At 26.1% G+C, this 20,103-nt stretch overlaps 1 protein-coding gene across 2 annotated transcripts; it reads left to right on the top strand.

Annotated features, from left to right (window-relative positions):
* The first annotated feature begins 1,029 nt into the window (after positions 1 to 1,029).
* LOC129971455 (protein disulfide-isomerase TMX3-like) lies at positions 1,030 to 19,790 on the top strand. 2 transcript variants are annotated; one of them, XM_056085234.1, is made up of 13 exons: positions 1,030 to 1,205; positions 1,288 to 1,342; positions 2,324 to 2,363; positions 4,147 to 4,310; positions 6,437 to 6,517; positions 8,183 to 8,294; positions 9,884 to 10,040; positions 11,604 to 11,781; positions 13,146 to 13,199; positions 14,600 to 14,798; positions 17,737 to 17,805; positions 18,563 to 18,698; positions 19,463 to 19,790. In XM_056085234.1, exons 1-13 carry the CDS (start codon positions 1,169 to 1,171, stop codon positions 19,495 to 19,497), a joined length of 1,317 nt encoding a protein of 438 aa, XP_055941209.1. In that variant the 5' UTR covers positions 1,030 to 1,168; the 3' UTR covers positions 19,498 to 19,790. The 2 variants fall into 2 exon arrangements, with proteins under 2 accessions (XP_055941209.1, XP_055941208.1); XM_056085233.1 differs by having other exon boundaries at positions 1,285 to 1,342.
* Positions 19,791 to 20,103: the final 313 nt, after the last annotated feature.

Genomic DNA, 20,103 nt, shown 5'->3' with positions numbered 1-20,103 from the left:
CATCAAGATCCAAGAGTGCGACTTAGCTACTCAGGCGTCACAGCTTTTTTTACGGGACGGATTTCATTCATATATTTCTTTTGCTCATCCACAGATCGTAATTTTGACCTGAATCAGAGAATGTTCGCCTCTGAACTAGTACCCCCAGTGATATTGTCTCTGCATGGAGGACTGTGTGGCCAAGACAGATTTATGCATGCATCAACCACTACACCCACGGGTATTCTTCGGCCGGCGAGGTTCGAACCCACAACCCAGTGGATGCGAATCGAAAGCCCTACCAGCGAGGCTGTCCCGACTCAGTAATGATGTGTAAATCAAATTACCCAGCAATAAGAGGGATTTAATAATATCTTGGACCTGAAAATATCTAAATCCACCAACGAATATATCTAAAAAATATTCTTTTAAAAATATGAAAATCTAAGAAATGACCAATTTTCCCAACATTTTACACCTTTAATAGATTTTTAATTTTTAAAAATTACAGCCCAACTGTAGCAAATTATGATGTAGAGTTATGTAGTAAGACGCTGCTGCATCACAACAGCTTAGAGGACTTTGAGCTTGAACTCTTTGGTGGTAAGGCGGTAAAGAAATGATATTACTGCCAAATGCAGAGTTCATTTCAGGCAGAGTACTGGTATTATTGAGAAATGCTTAGACTCTCGAAGAAAATATAATAAAAAGAAATGATAGTTACTGAATTTAAATTTTATGCCTGAAAAAAATATTTGCGTGCATTTAAGACGACTTTTTTAAAATTAGAAATATTTTTGAAAAAATAATTATATACAATAGATTTATTTAATAACAGCCACATTTATTTACAATGTATATGGAGTATATATTATAAAATAACAATAACAAACATAATTATGGTTTAAAAATTCATGGATTATGTTTCCAGGCGAAATTTTAAAAATCCGAAGTTTAAATAAAGAAATAAAAAAGCATAGTTTATAGCTTTTTGAACTTTTGTCTTAAAAGTATTTTTCCGAAAATGATCTGGCAACAAATCAATTCGGCTAAATTTTAGTTTGTGTTTTACGGCGAAAAATAATGTACAGTTGAATTTTGCTCTTCTACTGTTATATATATTCTTGTTGTGTAATTTTTTTTGTTCCTATAATGAAAGTATTTCCTTAGGACTTTAGATACATATATTATGGCTCTTCTTAAACTATGCAATATATGCCTTATAGGTAAGCGCAGTTCTTAATTATGAAATATATATTAGTTGAAGAAATTAACGATGAGATTAAAACATTTCATTTTTTTTAGTAGTTCTTTTTCTTATTGGAACTGTAGCAAGTAATCGAGTTCTCGAACTAAGCGATAGGTAAGAAATTTTGAAATTTTACTAAAAATTTTTTGAAAGATTACAAAGTTAAATTTCATCTTCGGAAAGTTTTGTTGGTTTGAGGAAGTGTGCCAATATAATTGCTTTCAAATCCGCTTATTAATTTATGATGAAATAAATTTATAGCTTTAAATTTTAAAAAAATTATTCCCTGATTTAATTCAGAATTCTTGTTTTAATATGCGCCTTCCTATGAGAATTCTATAATTTTCGAATTCATTATTATTTGTTTTAAAACAAATTTATTTTTATAAATATGTTTAAAAAAAGTTGATATTTAGTAGCATTTTACCCTTGCTGCAATGCTGAAATGAATATTTTGTATTAGATTATATTTAAATGCAATGCAGTTGTTGAACCTTTATTTTTAATCCAATTATAACTGCCATTTTTAATCCTTTTTTTTTTTTTCAAAAGAAAAATTAATCTTATATCCCAAATTGCATATGCAAATCAAAATAGTTTCTCATCTTATTACAAAATCTTTCATTACTTTATCAAATTTAAATTGTGATATGTGTATTTTCTGTACAGAGGAAATACAGAGCATTTTTGGACAGAGGAAATAAAAATTAGAGGTATTTAATTTTTGTTAAAATTTGAATTAAATAAATATTTTGAGAAAATGGCAATGAAAAGTTGATCAAAATATTGGATTTTGTCAAGATGGAATGATATTAATTCATAGTTGTAATTTACACAGCTATTTTTTCCCCCTTCTGGTATTATATATGTTATGATCATTATAGTTATATTTTAAATGTGTATTTCATTTAAAAGAAAACTGAATTGTAAAAAATATATATGCCAAATTTGGATTGCTGCTTCCTGATATATTTGTATATATATTTTAAAATTTTTCTTTTAGTTTTGGAAATGTATGCTAGTCATTACAAAAGTGTTTTTATTTCAATATTTCGGTTAACTTTATTCATTGGCTAATTTCTTTTTATATTCTAGATTTTTGGATGTTCGTGGTAATGGTGTATGGCTTATTATGGTAAATATTATAAAAGTGGCTTTTTTTTTTTTGCAGTATAATTTCTAACATTGCTTAGGTACATTTAACTTCAAAAAGCACATTTATTCCAAAGTATTTTATTTATTACACTTTATAATAAAAGTGCATGACGATGAAAATAATTTTCTGAAATGATAATATTAATTTAGTTAATATTACAGCAATCTTCAATTCTTTTAATTATAGCTACATTTCATATTACATGTACTTAAAATAGCAACTTTGCATCACAAAACAGCATTCTATTTTTTACTTATTTATTTATTAAACATTGTTGTGTTTTGTAATGTTTTATACCTGTATTTGCACTTATTAAAAGATTTTATTGATGTGATAGATAAGTAATAATATTCATAATTTTTATAAAATTTAATGTGATTAATCTGAATTTTTAAACTAAAAGTATAGAAATGAATCGTAGCTTATATGAAAATAATTGATTAACTTGTTTACATTTTTTTTTTTTATCATAGCATACAATGAAATTTGATGGAATAGCTTTTTAAAATACTTCCTATTATGAAAAATAATAAAACTTTTATAAAAAGTACCTAATGCACATAGTATATCTTACTTAGGAGCTTTAGTAAGTTTTAATTAGAGTTTTGTGACTTTTTAAAGAAATCAACCAATATACTATAATTAAATTTTGTAAATAAGCAGAAAATAGTAAAGCTATATCAGTTTGTCAATTTCTTTTATTTTACAACATAAATTGATGTTATGAAGACGTATTCTTCTGTATTCTGCATCAGCATTATGTTCATGCAACAGTATTGATTGGGTAAAAAAGCTTTAAAATTGTCTAAAAGAGAAAATTTTCTGTTTGACAATAAATAAAATCAAGATTGTAGTCTCTTTTATGTACATATATTTGTGTATATATATGTATGTTGTAGTAAATGAGATTAATTGGCCATTATGTATAATTACCAGAAATTATTCAAAATTACCATCAAACTTATTGGCGAATAATTCCTAGTAATTATACATAATCATCAGTTTATTACATTTACCTTAATACACATACATATAAATAACATTCTCTATACATATGTAAGAATTTTAAATTGGAACACTAAAAATAATTATTTTCCTATAACTTGGACTTAGGCTTCAATTTAACTTCTGAATTGTATTGGCTCTTCTTTTCTCATGCTGATTCTCCACATTTCGAAACTAAAATTGATTTCTCGTTAAAATTCTCTCTTTTTCATACTTTCTGCTTAGACTATCTATACTTGATCATGGTTCCGAAAAAAAAAAAGGAACTTTTTGGATGGATCTTAATAATTCTTTAAACTGAAGAAAAATAATAAAAATCCGATTTCTAGTCTACTATATCTGTTCTCATTTTCCAAAAATAGCCATTTCTTACATAATAATTTTTAATTATTAGACTGTTTAAAAATAATTTTTTAGTCACTTGAACAACTTTCGAGTTATGTGGGCTATTAATTTTTCCACCAGAATCAAAATTTTAAGTGGTAAATCATTCCTAAAATATTATATTTTCTTTTTCCTGCTTTCTTATTTGATTCTTGCTGTTGTTTTCACCGTAGCTTGGACAAAAAAAAAAAAAAAAAAAAAAAAACTTGATTGAAGCTAAAGATTGAATTGTTTTGTTAAAACAAAGAATAAAAAGTGCTAAAAACTCAACAACTGCATCTTCAATTATTATTCAATTATTTGACTATTTAATTTCATGAAAAATATTATGTTTGAAATTTATTATACTTAAGAAATGCTTGCTTTCTTTCAGTTTTATGCACCTTGGTGTGGACATTGTAAAAATTTAGAACCAATATGGAATCAAGTTGCTCAGTCATTAGTTGATACAGAAATACGAGTAGGAAGAATTGATTGCACTAGATTTTCAAGTGTTGCATCAGAGTATTCTGTTTCTGGTTTTCCTACTATCCTATTGTAAATATAATTTATATACTTGTAGCTTTTTATACGTGTGCCTATTATTGAAAGATGTGCATTCAAGAAATGATTTTATAGGCTTTTAATTAATTTTTTATTCAAATGAATTGAATTTGAATTACTTCAATAATTTTAGCATCTTTAGATCAAATATTCAATTCAATTCTAATATTCACTTAAATGGTATAAATGATTTTCCTTTTGTTTTTGGTAAAGCAAAATATAGGTTTTGCTTGTTCTCATATAAATGCAATAAAAAGATGAATATATAATTCTCTTTTTCTCTAAGTTCTGTTCTAAAAAAGTACATTTTTTTTATTAGGTTGACAGTAGTAGCCACTTAACATACATTGTTTATGTAAAATGTCATTTGTTAATTAGCTTAATATATTGATGGACAAACTAAAGTTCAACAGGCCAAATGAAATTGCTTCGTCTTAGGCTGGCCTGCTACGAATGTGAAAAAAAATTGTAGAGAAATTTTGTAGTTAAGAGAAGTACTTTAAGACATTTATCATTGTATATGATTTTTAGAAATGCAGTCACAGCTTTATTTATCATATTAATAATTAAATAATTTTTAACAATTTTTTTGACATTTTATAAAATTTTATAAAAATAATTATATATTTTTTTCTTTGATATAATCCTAAAACAGTTTACTCAACCTTAAATAAAGGGTTCCTAAAATGTACCTACAAATGGATTGAGGCATATAGAGGCTCTTTATTTTATGTAATTTGTGAAAAATGCTCATTTTTATTTATTATGGCTCAAATCTGCATCTATACTTTTTGTACTCTGCATCTATACTTTTACTCCATATTTCCATGCAAATGCTGATAATTTATAAATGTACTAACTTAATGTGGAGATGAAACAAATTATAGCCTGATAGATTTATTTAGTAAAATGTTAATAATTAATGTCAGCATTAAATAATATATAACATTTGTATTTTTTTACAAATTTATTTATTTGGCTATTAGCTAATAACATTTTATTAATTGACTGCCTGCAGTCTCTTCAGTCTATGACCATAGAAAGGTACCTTGTGTGCTTAATTAGAAATAAGGCTCCTAGTGTGCTCTAAATAGTAACATTATCTGTAAATTTGATGAAAAATTACACATTTTATTGCTAGACTTCATATTTATTGTGGTTGGCGTCAAGCTAATAATACTGTTATTGTTCTATATTTCTTAGTGTTTCAGTAATTTTATTGATTGTTTTATTTCAGTTGGTTTTAAGTAAATTATTAAATTTGTATTTAAATTCATCTCTAGTATCTTTTGCTGCTATATTTGAAGATTGACATACTTACTTGACGAAGAGGATTAAAAGTGACCTTTAAGGAGACATTGAAATCATAAATTTATATTGCTTTTAGCATTTAAAATAAATCTTTTGCAAGTATATTGCTTTTAAAGTAAATCTTTATCTTGTATTACGTGCTGTATATTATTGTATTCTGGAATAGTGTTTGAGCTGTTTTCCCTTATATAAATAATTTATAAAGCACTTTTTTAGATACTTTGTGTATTGACAATTAAAATAATGGAGCTAGTAACAAACAAAATAAAAAATTGTAAAATTCATATAATTAATCAACAATTTTTTTACATTGATTTAATCTAAAATATACCTCTGAAAAATACTATACTGACAAAATAATTTGTGCAAAAATCTTGTAAAGATGGGTAAATATTTTCTACCATACTTATTAATGTTCATTTAAGTAAATTAATTTGTAAGGCAATTTATTTTTTTAAAATGGGCATGTAAATAAAAGTTGTAAAAAATATATTTTAATCAAGTAAAAGAAACAATTACAATGACGGGGGGGGGGGCAAAAGAGTAATTTTTCAAACTTGAAAAGATATTCCCTCAGAAAAAGAAATAAAATGTTTGCATGATTCATTTTATTGATTTAAATCTTATTTAGATTTTTTTTGAAATCAAAGAATAACTAGCTAAATGAAGCACAACTATTCATTATGGATGCTGTTATCCTTATTTAGAGGATTGTTTAAAATTAGGTTAAGATTCAAATTATTTAGTTGCTTTTTATTTTATTTTGTTTCAGTTCATTGACATGATCTTTTTTTTTGTAATATTTATAGTGTGAAAGGTCACAAGTCCGTAGAATATCGAGGAGACAGGGATCGATATGAAATTGTAGAGTTTGCTAGAAGAATGGATGGGTAATTATTTTATTTTTAATTACAATTTATAAAGATTTGTTGAAGGATAGACTTGTTTTGTTATGTATTTATTGTTTTAAAAGTATATAGCACAAAATGAGTTGAACAACAAAGAATCTTTCAGATTCTTTTACAGAATGTACTGATTATCAAGGGAAAGTGTGCAAAAAGTTCCAGTTCGAAGTTTTCATCAAAATACACATATAAGATAGGACTTAGTATTAATCAAATGATACACTATTTGGAAAGATTTAAAATATATAAGTATTAAAGGGTTGGAAGTTAGAGAAGCTTTAATTTTCACCCTGCCCTTTGTACAGAAACAAAATAAAATAAGCAAAGAAAATGCGATATATGCATTAATACAGAACACAGTATACCTAATTAAAAGTGAACTACTCATTAGCAAAAATGAATGCATATCATTAAATTGGAATTTGAATACTTTACTTCATTATAGTACCTTTTGTTCTAAATGAAAATATATAATCATACTGATTATAGAAAATTATGTGACTAAATGCAATATAAATAGAAATAAGATTGCAGGTTCTCAGTTGCCCTCTAATATGGTTTATTACAGATTTCAAAAATCACATTTTTAAGGGTTAAAAATTTTAATTTTATGTAATATATATTTTTTAAATGTTAGTTTGCTAACATATAAGAAATACTAAGCATTATATTTTTTTATTTCACTTATAACTTTTAATAAAAAATGTAATGCATAGTATTTTCAGTTTTTTAAAATTGTGGACAGTTTACTATTTTGCACATTGAAAATGCAAAAATGATTTTTTGACTTCTCCCTCAAATATTGAATTACTTATCTGTTCTCAGTATATAATTTGTTCTTGATATATATTTCAAATTATTATGTATAAAGATATTACAAAATTTTAATGCTAATATTTAGGTACTTCATCTTTATTTCAATTTATAATGATTAATTCATCTCTTGCTCATCTTTTCAATCTTTTTTTTTTCTTTATTAGTTCTATGATCAATAATTTCTACTTTGAATTTTTGAAGTTACTTGAAAGTTGACATAATATCTCATTTTCAGTTACATCAGTCCACCATCTTAGCTTTATAAACTTCTTGTTTTATTGTTCTTTTTTAGCAAAATGTATACAATGATGAGATTACTGTATATAAATAAATATATTTCTATTTAAGATTTTGCTTTCACTTCACAAATCAATGAATTTTTGCAAAAAAATTCACAAATGCACCAAATTATCATTTTTTTTTCTTTTTAAATCTCATTGCATACTTAGGCTTTCTCATTTTGTTTCAATGAAATAGAATTAAGCTAAAACTGAAGATGTATCTCAGTGTTTCTGCTAAATAATAATAATAATGATTGTTTTTCTTTATGACTGAAAAACTGCTGATTAATTTCATAAAATCAGCTGTGTTTGTGTTCTTTGGATATTAAATTTATGGAGATTTGAACTTCTCAGAGCTGTATAATTTGGAAATTTTGATGGTAGAGTTAATTGATCTGAGTTGCATTTTTTTCTTCTGATTAGTTGGAAGAATACAAGAAGTATATAAATTACTTTGATTTCAAAAGATTGAAATTATAATTTTTTAAAAATCTTTTTTCATTAGATTTATGAGGCATGTTATTTATTATAATTATTACTTTTCACTTCTTAGGCCACCTGTTAGGTATTTTGGAAATTGTGGCCAGTTTAAAGAAGTAATAGAAAATAAAAAAGTATTCTTTGTTTACCTTGATGATTCAAGACTCCAAGAGACACATTTAAGGGTAAAACATTTTTTTTCTGTGTATTTCTATAGTTATTTTACTTTGTGCTGAATTACAACTTCCAAATTTAAGCATAATAAGTGTGCAAGTAGAAACTTAGCTTTTTTTTTGTTGTCAAATTCAGCTTTATTAAAAACATGTTTGTTCTAAAGATTAATAATGAAAATATTTGGCATTATTATCTATGGTCTTTTGCCATTTATTGGGTAGATAATGAATGCCTTCACAATAAAAATTGGTGCTTTTGAAGCAAAATAAGTTTTGAGTTATTTTTATAGTTTTTCTTCCAACTTTTGTGCTGGCCTTTCTAGCATGACAGAATCAATCTGAATAAGTAGTAATCAGAAAAAACCAAGTCTGGAGAATATGCTGCATGCTGGACAACATTGCAACTTTTAAGAAGATGAGTTCCTGGGTTCATTTTGTTTTATGAAGATGAACATTGTCATGCAACAGTATTGCCTTTTGCTTTACCTTTGCTCATAAATGTTTTTTTCCTCTAAAACGTCATTTAATTTGATAAATTGAGCTGATAACATTAATTTGTAACAGTTTAATTGCTTTCCAGTCTTATCAGAAAATAACATCTTTCCAGTACTATCAGGCACACTGCATGAATATTTGTTAACTGATGTTGATACCTGGCTTTGATCAACTCGTGTTTTTCTGCATTTAAGATTGGGGTACAAAATCCACTTTTCATCTCATATAATGATTTTAGACATATTCATGTAAATATCAACGTTTTTTCCCCCTTCATTTTCCTTTCTTTTATGTCTTTCCTAATGGAATTGATATTGCTTGGTGATAACTCCTAACTGTCCTGCATGTTAATTATTCTTAAGTTTGGTATGGATTCTCATCTAGTAAACTTTGTCTCCACTTTTTTTTTTTTTTTTTTTTTTTTTTTTTACTGCATTTAGACATAGATAGTCCTTAAGAGTAAAATTTCCATTATTCAAGATTGTATTATCATTACCATCATTACTTTTTTATTGTTGAATGGATTGCAGAATGTTCATCCAAAGTCAAATTAATCTATTCAACAGCTTCAGTAGATTTTTTTTTTTTTTCATTTACAGAAACAGAATAGAATATAATGCTTAAATGTTGCTTATAAAATTAACACACATGGAACAATTGTTTGTAAATGATTGAAACTTATGTAATAAAAATAACAATGACTAAGCTACATCTATTTTAAAATGGCGCAGGGGAATTGGATGCATTAATATATCTTTTTTTAATGCGACCAATTTCAGAGCTGAGCTTCTACTTGTACATGTTATATAATTTTAATCAATTCTTTTTCAATTAGTTTTCTTATTTTATCTTACCCTTCAAACACTGATTATGTTTTAAACATTATCTGTATATTTTGTATGCAGATTATAATCATTAAACAATTGTATATTTTCTAGTTATTAATTTTTTAAAAATAAATTCATATTTTAAAAATTCTGCTTTCAGTAATTGAAAGAAATATATGCACTAATATCAGAACTTCAGATTTATTTTGATATATATATATATGGGTCATTTTATTATCATGCGATTTTTATTTGGATTTTGTATTTATCTTACTGTAGGATAATTATACAAGAGCAGCTGAAGAATTTCTAGCAGTGATGAATTTTTATTCAACATCAATAGAATGCATGGCAGATCGTTTAAGGAGTGCTAATGCAATGACAAATAAAAAGTCTGTTTTTGTTTGTAAGGATGGCTCCTGTTTCCGATATGATGGTTTGTTTTTTACATCTTGCATTTCTTTCTTATTATTTAGATTTTAATTTTTGACATGATTTTCTTTATAAGTGAACTGATATAACTCAGCTGGATATTTTTTAATACAGTGTTCAGAAAATTTAAAAGTATGCGTAATGTGAATGTCATTGCATTAATGAGATAGATGGCAATTAATTGCAGTTTTTTGTTTTGTTTCTAATATTATTATGATTTCAATTTCAAGTGTTTCAGTGTGGGTAGGGGTATTTTGCAATTCAAATGTTTTAAAATGTCATCTTAGTGTATCAGCCAGGTGTATTTAAAAACTTGGGATCAAATGCGCTCCTTTTACTGTTGTGTAGAAATTTTGAGTGAATCTTCTCTTTGGTATTGTCTGTATCATCTGTCCATGATTAAAATTTACGAATTTATCCCAAAATGATGCTTATGTTTCTTAAATAGTTTCATTAATAAAATTATTAGTATGAAAATTAATTCATTACATTTGTGAATTTTTTTATATAAATATAGTATTTGACTATTTTAAAAATATTAGCTTAAGCAAAAGTTAGTATTAGCTAAAGTAAATTGAGCATTTACATTAAACATTTAAGCTAGTGTATTTCTTAAAAAATATTTCACAAAACTAAATAAATATTCAACTATGCTGTTTCCAATTTTATTTCAGAATTTGAATTAAAATAGATTGTATGCATATTCAACAGATTTATCATCAGTTCCATCAGTAAAATAATTATGAGCAGCCAGATCAATTATGCTTATTTCAGTGAGAACTGGAGCTAAAAAGCTTTACTACTATCAATGTGTTATGCTTGTTGAAGAATACAGTTTATCATTATTAATATATATTTAATTATTAAAAATAATGTAATGATATTGATATCTTATATGTTGATATATTAACAGGCTAGTGAAAATAAATTTAAGTAAATTCTGTTTTTTAATATCAGATTTGTAAATGATATATTCATTGAAAATCATTGAATGAAAAGTTGTTTAAATGTTTATGAATTCTAATAATGTTAAATTGGGCATATCAAATCCTAAAGCTGCACTCTAAATAAATAGTTCTAAGTTTATTTGGGATGCAAAACAACAACAATCCTTCAATTTTTTAAGGAAAATAATTATATATTTTAAAAATATATTATAAAAAAAAAGTATCTGAACAATGATAAAGTTGATGTATTTTTAAGGTCACATTTCTATAATTTTTCGTAATTCATAGAATATTTTGATCAAAGTGACTACTTTCAAATCTAACCCTTGATAAATCTGTATCTGACGAGAGACTTATTTCATTTCATAAGTATGAATAATTTCTCTTACTGATAAATACTTTCAATTTTGGTTTCATTATTAATAATTATGTTTAATACATTTTTTTAAAAATGTGAAATTTTTTTCAATAGTTTTGATATACATGATGTAATTCTATAGATTTTATAAGGATGCTATAAATTATATAATGTTTTATGTAACTATAAAATGTTCAGTCCATTGAAGTTGGTTATTATTACTCTGATGATTTGAGAGTCATTTAAAAAAATTATATTTTAGAGGACTTGATTGATTCACATAATATTTCCTTGCGGGATTGGGTAAACAAAGAAAGATTTCCAGCTTTCATGAAAATTTCAACTGGAAACTTTCATCAACTGTTAAAGACTGGAAAATGCGTTGTTATGGCAGTTTTAGAAGAAAATCAAATTGGTGGATTAACTCTCAAAATGTTTGAGTAAGTTGTTCCTTTTTCATTGAAATTTTTAGTCTTTGTAATTTAGTTGCCAGATTAGTTGAGTTATATATCTTAAATTACAATTCTTAGATTTTAATGAGAAACCATTACTGAAATATGGTATAACTTGAAGGATTTAAAAAAAAGTTTGGTTTATTTTATATTTAAACTTACTTAATTCAAAGATCTGTTAGTTCCTTTATATGTGAAAACATTTTAAAATTAAATATTACGCTAATTATTATGTACATTACTTATTTCCATATTATACTAGTATATTTTATTATATTATAAACTTTTTAAATTTATTTATTTGATTGTAAAATATTTTTATAATGTTTAAAGCATATTGTACAGAGTTTTAACTCATTTTATTTCAATTTCATTTTAAAATTACAACTCTTAAGAATAAGTTAAACTTAAGTTTTTCTTTTAATGCTTGGTTATCTTTATTGCTGCTTATGTACTAATTTGTATATGTATTGTGGACTTAAAAAAATCAGTCGGTATTTTCATTATAATATATAATGGTTATTGTTATAATTTTGCGGCAAGGGACTTTTTATTACAATTATAGGCTTCTTGTTTATTTTTATGATCTGGTTTACTTGGCAATTTTTTGATTATGCCGAGATAATGAGTTTACTTGGCGATTTTTAGTTTACACCAAGTTACCAGCATTCAGGAATTTGACCATGGTTTGCATTTTTTGATGATTTATTGCGGAGGCTATAAAAATAAACAAGTACCTAATTATATAATTATAAACATTTAGAAGTATATTATTAAAATTGTAATTGCTTGCTTTTTTTTCTAATCTAATAGTTAAATGTGCTAAATTTCAAATAACTCTCTGTATTGAAGCTATTATGATTTTTTTTTTTTTTCAAATTTTAATTTCCTAAAAGCCTTAGTTTTAAATGGGCTAAGAAATTTTAATTTTAAATCTTATATTTAATTGAAGTATTGGAAATTTTATCTATAACCTTTAAGATGTTTTTTGTGCATAAAGGCATCTATTTATAAAAATTTTCATAAGGTTACATTTAGTTGATATCCTATTTATTTCATATAATTTATTGCTAGCAGCCAAATCCAAATTAATTTTTAAGATGAAATTAAAACTAAACTTAAAATGGAAATCTAAATTTTTCATTACAAATTTTTTTCAGATTAACAGAAATTTTTAAAATTATAGCTAGTAAATTTATGAGGTTTTTGGACTTTTTTTATTATAAAATTAATTCAATTAAAAATTGGCATGTTGAATCAAAATAATTATGTATTATGGTTCTTTTTTTTGAGCTAGAAAATTAAATTGCAGAAATTTCATCCATCTCTAATAGCTTTTATTTTTCTTTTAGGTTTCGAGATGTGGTGGAAGCTATTGCAGTAAACAACAAAGATCTTTACCATGAGTAAATTTAACAGATTACTTTTTCTAATGTATTATATGTAAATATCTCAATTCCTGTTATATAATAATAAATTCCAGATTTTACATATAGTGAAACATGTATATGATGAAACTCTCTATAGTGATATTTCCTTTTAGTTCTGGCAAAATTCTTATATATTCAATGCATTTATAATTTGTGTACCGAGAGATTATTACTTTTTAGCTGCATTCAATTATATTGACAATCTGTCCTCTTTAGAAAGCTGATGGTACATATATATCTGGGCAAGATATACTTTTTCTTGTTAAGTTACTCCCTTAATCAGAATTTTAATATGCCTTAATATCAGACTTATCTTTTATTGTAGAACTTAACAGATTTTTTTCTTTTTAAATATCTGGATATTTCCTTGGTTGCTTTCCACAGAATTGTTGTAGGTCTTTTAAAGCACTGATTTTAATAAGACATAAGACATTTCTAAATGTAATATCAGATCTACTTCCTAATGTTATATACAATAAGTTACCAATTAGCTCATGATAATTAATGAATGTTCACAACTTCATCTTGATGGGCCTTTTCCTGTTTGTGGTTTTGAACCTTTACAAACCCTTCATTTGAAAACTTTCTAGAATTTATTCTTTTCTTGATGAATTTGATTATATTATTATTTATTTCATATACTCTTCAACAGCTTCGGAATTATGGATATATAATGAAAAAATATGGAAAACTGCAAAAACAAAAAAGCTCAACAGATATATATATATATATAAGGTTATGATTTGTTAGAACAATTTGTAAAATTCTCTTTTTTACTTTGAAAATGACTATGCAGGGAAGCAATATTATAAATTTGTAACAATATATATATATATATTTAATTAAATTATTCATGAGAGTTTTTAACAACTGAAATTTTGGGGTGCAGAGAGTTACTATTCATTATGCTAATTTTAGTTGTAACATATTTTATTAAACATTATTTTTTGTACTAACAATTCTTCTTTTGTATATGAGTTTCCAGGTATTAAAATTTTCATTATTGTATATTGAAATGAATAAATATTGTGGAGGACATAAACATTTATCATAATTGAGGATCGAATGATAATTTAGTTTCTGTTCATTATCTTTATCTAATTATTTGTTTGAAGGCAAGATACTTGAGACCCATAAATTAGATACAAAGAAATAAATAAGGAAAAAAAAATGGAAATACAACATTGTTAGCTATAAATGGAAATACAGTTTCTTAATGATCTATGGTTTATTTTGAAAATAGAAAAAAAAAAAAAAAAAAAAAGAAAGAAAGAAAGAAAAGCAGCAGGTTATAGGTATTTACTTTTTGCTAAACATTTTGCTTAACTTTGTATTTAAAATGCTTTGTTGAATTTTATTTTTATATTGCATTACAGTGATTTCCTGTTCGGTTGGCTAGGACATCCAGAGATTGCTAATAGCATTGCTATGGAAACTTTGCCAATACCAAGTTTAATTGTGCTGAATACTTCTTCATATCAGTTTTATTTGCCAAAATTAGAAGAAGGTGAAAAAGTACCTTCACCACAAAGCATTTTAGAGCTTCTAGATCAAGTGAAAAACCACACAGCAAAGGTAATAAACTTTTGGCATTAAAGTTTTTCGAATGAAGTTTTTAAAGTTATTTTTTGTTAATCTAATTTATAGAAATTACAGTGTAAATTTTCAAACAAATTTTGTGATTAATCTGAAATCTTTTTGTGAAATGTAATCAAGAGGAAAAGAAGGGAAATTTGCTTTAGAATGAAAGCTTTAAGCATAATAAGGGCATAATATGTGAGCATGATTATTGTATGTAAACAGTCGTAGAAAAAAGAATGTTTGAAATTTAACATTTTATAGATTCTCAAATCCTTTGTGAAATAATGAAACGGTAATAAAGATCAATAGTAATAATGAATGAATGCTTTTCAAGGTAGTTATTAATATAGTGGAATTTCTCTTAATGACCATGATTCATTCTCGAATCTTATTCGGAATGTAAAATGCTTGTTAAGCTAAACAATTTTTTCTATAGGAATCCTTATAAAACAACAGCTATAGAAATACATGATTTGACTGTAACTTGGTTAGTGATATGGGTAACCATTTCCTGATGGTTGGTAAAATATACATTTAAATTCTTTCTATGAAATAAGTAATATGACCTGTGAATTACTCTTAGCTAATTATCTACTTGCATATTTATGTTTGAATCATGAGGAAATATTTTTGTCTGAAAAGGAGGAATATGTAAACTGAATAATATGATAAAAAAAAGAATTGATTTAGTAAATTAAGTACTTTAATTGATATCAAATTAAAAACAGATTTTTGTGAATTTATCATGAATTTAAAATCCATCACGACTTCAACATTTCAGAAAAGAAAAATGATAGTGAAAAGAAGCACAGACTGGAATTTATTAATTAATATTAACTAAGTTGAATATTTTAATTCTAAAAATAATGCCATATCTTCCTAATTACATCTGCATATGATTTAGAACTGAAGTGTTGCGAGACTAAATATGAAAAGAATTCTTTTGTTAACCCTTTGAGGGGCACTGAATAAAAATATTCAAATTTTTACTAGATAACATTATAATTGTGAACTATTGGACCACTAAGCATATATTTTGATGTTGAAAAAAAAATTTCACTTATCTCCTAGGGGGTTTTCTAGGTGATGCCATGACGGCATCACCGTCCTTCCAAGGCATTTTTGTCGAGCGAAGATGTCTCCAGGAAAAACATTCAGTTAAGCGTTATTACGGTTTTTAAAATCGCAAATTTCTTGTTAAATATTATTAAACTTTAATTTTTATGAAGGAATTTTTTAAAAAACAGGTTTAAAATATATATTTTTTAATTTATATATATCTTAATTTTTTAGATTCTTCAGGAATATATATTAATTTAGGTACTGAGACTTTTAATGAAAAAGTAAGCACTATAAGTTAAGCTACACAAAATTTACTTAAAAAACAATGTGAAAATTTTTAAAATTAATTTTAGAATAAGAAATATGTATAGGAAATAAAACATTAAATATAAATCAAATTATTGAAGAAAGTACTTGAGAAGTAACTCTTTGAAATTACTTTTTATGAAATTTTACAAAACAGCTAATATCTTTTATCTGCATGCACAATCCAACATTGCAAGTTTAACACATTGTGCTTGTTTGGTGCGGTTTTGCACGGCTGCTACAGTATGCACATCTTTTGCACTTCACAGGCAAGTGGTTTACATTTTTATACTTCACTTCTTCCGGAATGTAGGGCCTGTGCTTTTTTATAGCTCTGACTTCTGAAGTAGAGGGTCTTTTCATTTCTAAAGTTGGCTTCACACCCATAACCATAAGGCTTCTGACAATTTCACGTCGAAAATCTTTCATTATTTTGAATTCAGTGCTCCCATTTTTAACCATCTTGTACAAAATGAATGAATTAACAACAGTTGCATCAAGAAAATGAAAAAAGATACGGTGCCACCATTTTCTGGTCTGGCAAAACAGTCTTTGAGTTGCCCTTTGGTACCCAAGTCACTTCAATGGGCTGAGAAGGACCAGGTCTGCACTCACTTGATAAAAGAGTATCATCGGTATCTTCAATTTCCAATATCTCTTCATCACTTGAAGATAATTCTGGAGGTTGAACATAATCCTCATCAGATGTACTTCCATCAGAAACAACTGATTCACTGTCTGAAGGCAATTCAGAAAAGAGAGCTAAAGCTTCGTCTGTGCTCAAATATTTTCGAGCCATTCGAGGAGCAAAAGTATTCAACGACTAGTATACAGAAAGGCAGAATAGAAACTGCTGAGAAACACCAATAAACAAAGCTAATCTATTTTATCCCCTATAGTTATCAGTTGTGAATTCTTTCCCACAGTAAGAACACACAGCTAGTAATCATATTATGTTACACCCCATACATATACTGTTCGATTTTTTCTTGCTTAGTGGGGCGGTGATGCTCTCAGAGCATCACATTATATATCTTTCTATAAAATACATCAACTTGATACAAGAGTTTTGATAAAGTTATTATCAAAATAAGTGATTAGTTAACTTCGATTTCTGGTAATTTTTTTCCTTATAATTATGGTTTTATTTTATTTGGAAAGGTTAAAATGCACAGTTTTTAAACATGGCGCCATTCTAAGTATTTTTTTTGCCTCCTTAAATTAATTTTTTTGAGTGCTGCAATCTATTGCTGAATCTAGAAGATATAAGCTGCATTTTCTATATTTAGTTATTTTTTTAACGAAGATATTTTTTTTAAAAAAAAAATCTCAATATGTGATGCCCCTGTGGCATCACCACCCCTGAAAGGGTTAAGAAAATAAATTTTTTCCTTATTATATTAAATCCATATTATAAATGTTGTAGTATATTGAAGCATTACAAGTTTATGAAATTATCAGAGCATTATCCTAAGTTATGGAAGCATTCTAAGGTATTTAAGTGTTAGATATCCAGAGTATATTTATCATATGCAAATAAGAATATTTTTCTTTTGTTTGTCAGGCATTGGGAGGTGAATCATTTCGCTATCGACTTATTAGAGCATACTTTGGAGCCAAAACAGCATTATTTGTAAGTATTGTATGTTATTCAATTCCAACACATTTTAAACTTAATTAACATGTTAATGATTTAGTAACTTTTTGAAATTGTATAAACTTTTATTACTGTAACTGCACAAAGTTCAAGTTTTATATAATATTAAATAGACACAGTATTTATAAATAATGTAAAATTAAGCAATGAAAAAAAGATAATCTGACTAACTGTACTTGAAGAAAATATTAATATTTCATCATCCCTACAATCTTTACATATTTATTTGTTTGGAAACTAGCTGACAATACCTTTTCAATTGACTAGCTATCGGCTGCTTTAGCTCAGCAATTCTAAACCAACCATTCTGCCTAGATTTTTCTGATTGTTTTTTAAAAGTTCATCTTCATTGGTTCAGTTGCTTTGTTTTAAGCATGAAAGTAAGTTAGGAAAGGGTGATATTTTGAAACATTTTTTTCATAATACAAATACAGTTTCAGCTGTTAAAAATGTTCCGATTTAAACAAATGGTGTTAAAATTTTTGTTTTTCAACATGGCATTCAAGTTTAATGATCTGTAAATACAAAAAATATGTTAAATTAAAAAAAATCAATATATACTACTTTATAGAGTATTAAATTCTCTTTTAAATGATGTAAAACATTTTGCTGGAATATTTTATTTCTGTGTGCATTTTTAAATTTGAAAGTAAGGAAAAATACTTAAGAATTATCACTCATCAGTCCATATGACAATGCATTATTTACCTTTGATATTTATATTTTCCTAAAGGGAATGTGGAAAGGAAATCCAGTTTTGACAACAGTTCTTCTTGGATTGCCATTCGGACTCTTCAGTATAATTTGCTACACAAGTTGTTGTACAGACATTTTGGCAGCCAACGAAGAAGATGAAGAAGCAGAACTGGGTATGAACATCAAGTAGCTTTCATATAAACGAATTTTATTTCCTTTATAGCTTTTAATGGAGAGAAATATTTGTAATGTCTGTAGGGGTAAGATGATCCATAATTAATGGAAGATAAAAAGGTGCTATTTATACAGAAAGATTGGAAATGAAGCATTTCTTTTGACTCAAAACTTTATGGTCCAGTATGGTTGACAGAGAGCATAAGATGTTGAGCAAAATAAAAAATTTTTTTCAATGTATTGTTCTCCATTCAGCAGCAAACTGCTGCCTAAGAAATCGCACATTCCTCTCACTGATACCAAGATTTGTTGGATTTTTTTTCACCTTGTTTCTATAACTACATGATTTACAGTTGTAAAATTTAACTAACGAGAGATATTACATTTCAGTTTTTAAAAGTTCAAAACATTCCTTTTTGAAAAATTGAGCTATTTCAGTTTCTGCTATAATAATTGTTTATTAGAAAATTCATTACTTATTACAAGATATTAGCAAAAAGTTTTTAATTGAATATATTCAGTAAACAAAAGGACAATAGCAAACTTTAGTTCACTTCTATTTTCAAAAAATTGAGAAAAATATTAATTGAATGAATTTCAAAATTCGTTTCTTTTTAACATCAACAAAAAGTGAAGACTTCAATAATAATTTAAAAAAAAGAAAACTTACTAATGCATTAGTTATATTTTCCCCAACACTGCAAATTTTAATGTTATCAGTGTTTGAAATATTTCCGAGTTAAACGTTACCTTTTCTTTATAGCTGAGGCGGCGGCAAGACATCAGAAAAGAGAATAAGAAATCTCCATCTGTGATACCAAGTTTTTATTTTTGTTGCATGTTTTTTCTGTTATAAAATATTTATTTTTTATGTATAAATGTATTATAGTACAAGTATTCTTTTTGTTCAATACACATTCTTGCAGGTCTGGGGAGTCATCTTGTGTACTGGTAAAAAAGTATAAATATTTGCATGTCAATTTTTTTAGATTATGTATTGTAGGTTAAGCAATTGTATTTTATACATTACTCATGACTTTGTAAAACTTTTTCATAACTAGAAATATGAATAAAATTACATTTTGTTAAAACTGGTCCGTTTTTTAAAATATTCCTAATTTCTTCTGATGGAAATTTTTCCTTAAAAATGGTATAATTTGATAACAAATATGCCATCTTAATTGGCAGCTTTCCTCAAGATTTTGATATTTGCAGAGTTGTAGTTCACATGTTTTAAATGTGATATGCAAATCTATATATACCATCTTGTAAAAAAAAAAAAAAAAAAAAAAAGCCACAAGTTGATAGAAAAATTATAAAGAGTCCAACTATCATCAATTCAACAATAATTTACATTCTAAATAGTTGCATATAAGTGTGAATGAATGCACAAAAGCTATTAAG

Source organism: Argiope bruennichi, chromosome 6 (genome assembly GCF_947563725.1).
Source record: "Argiope bruennichi chromosome 6, qqArgBrue1.1, whole genome shotgun sequence".
In the NCBI taxonomy this organism is placed as follows: Eukaryota; Metazoa; Arthropoda; class Arachnida; order Araneae; family Araneidae; genus Argiope; species Argiope bruennichi.
The sequence above is the reverse complement of the archived record's forward strand: the minus strand, read 5'-3'. Positions and strand labels throughout refer to the sequence as shown.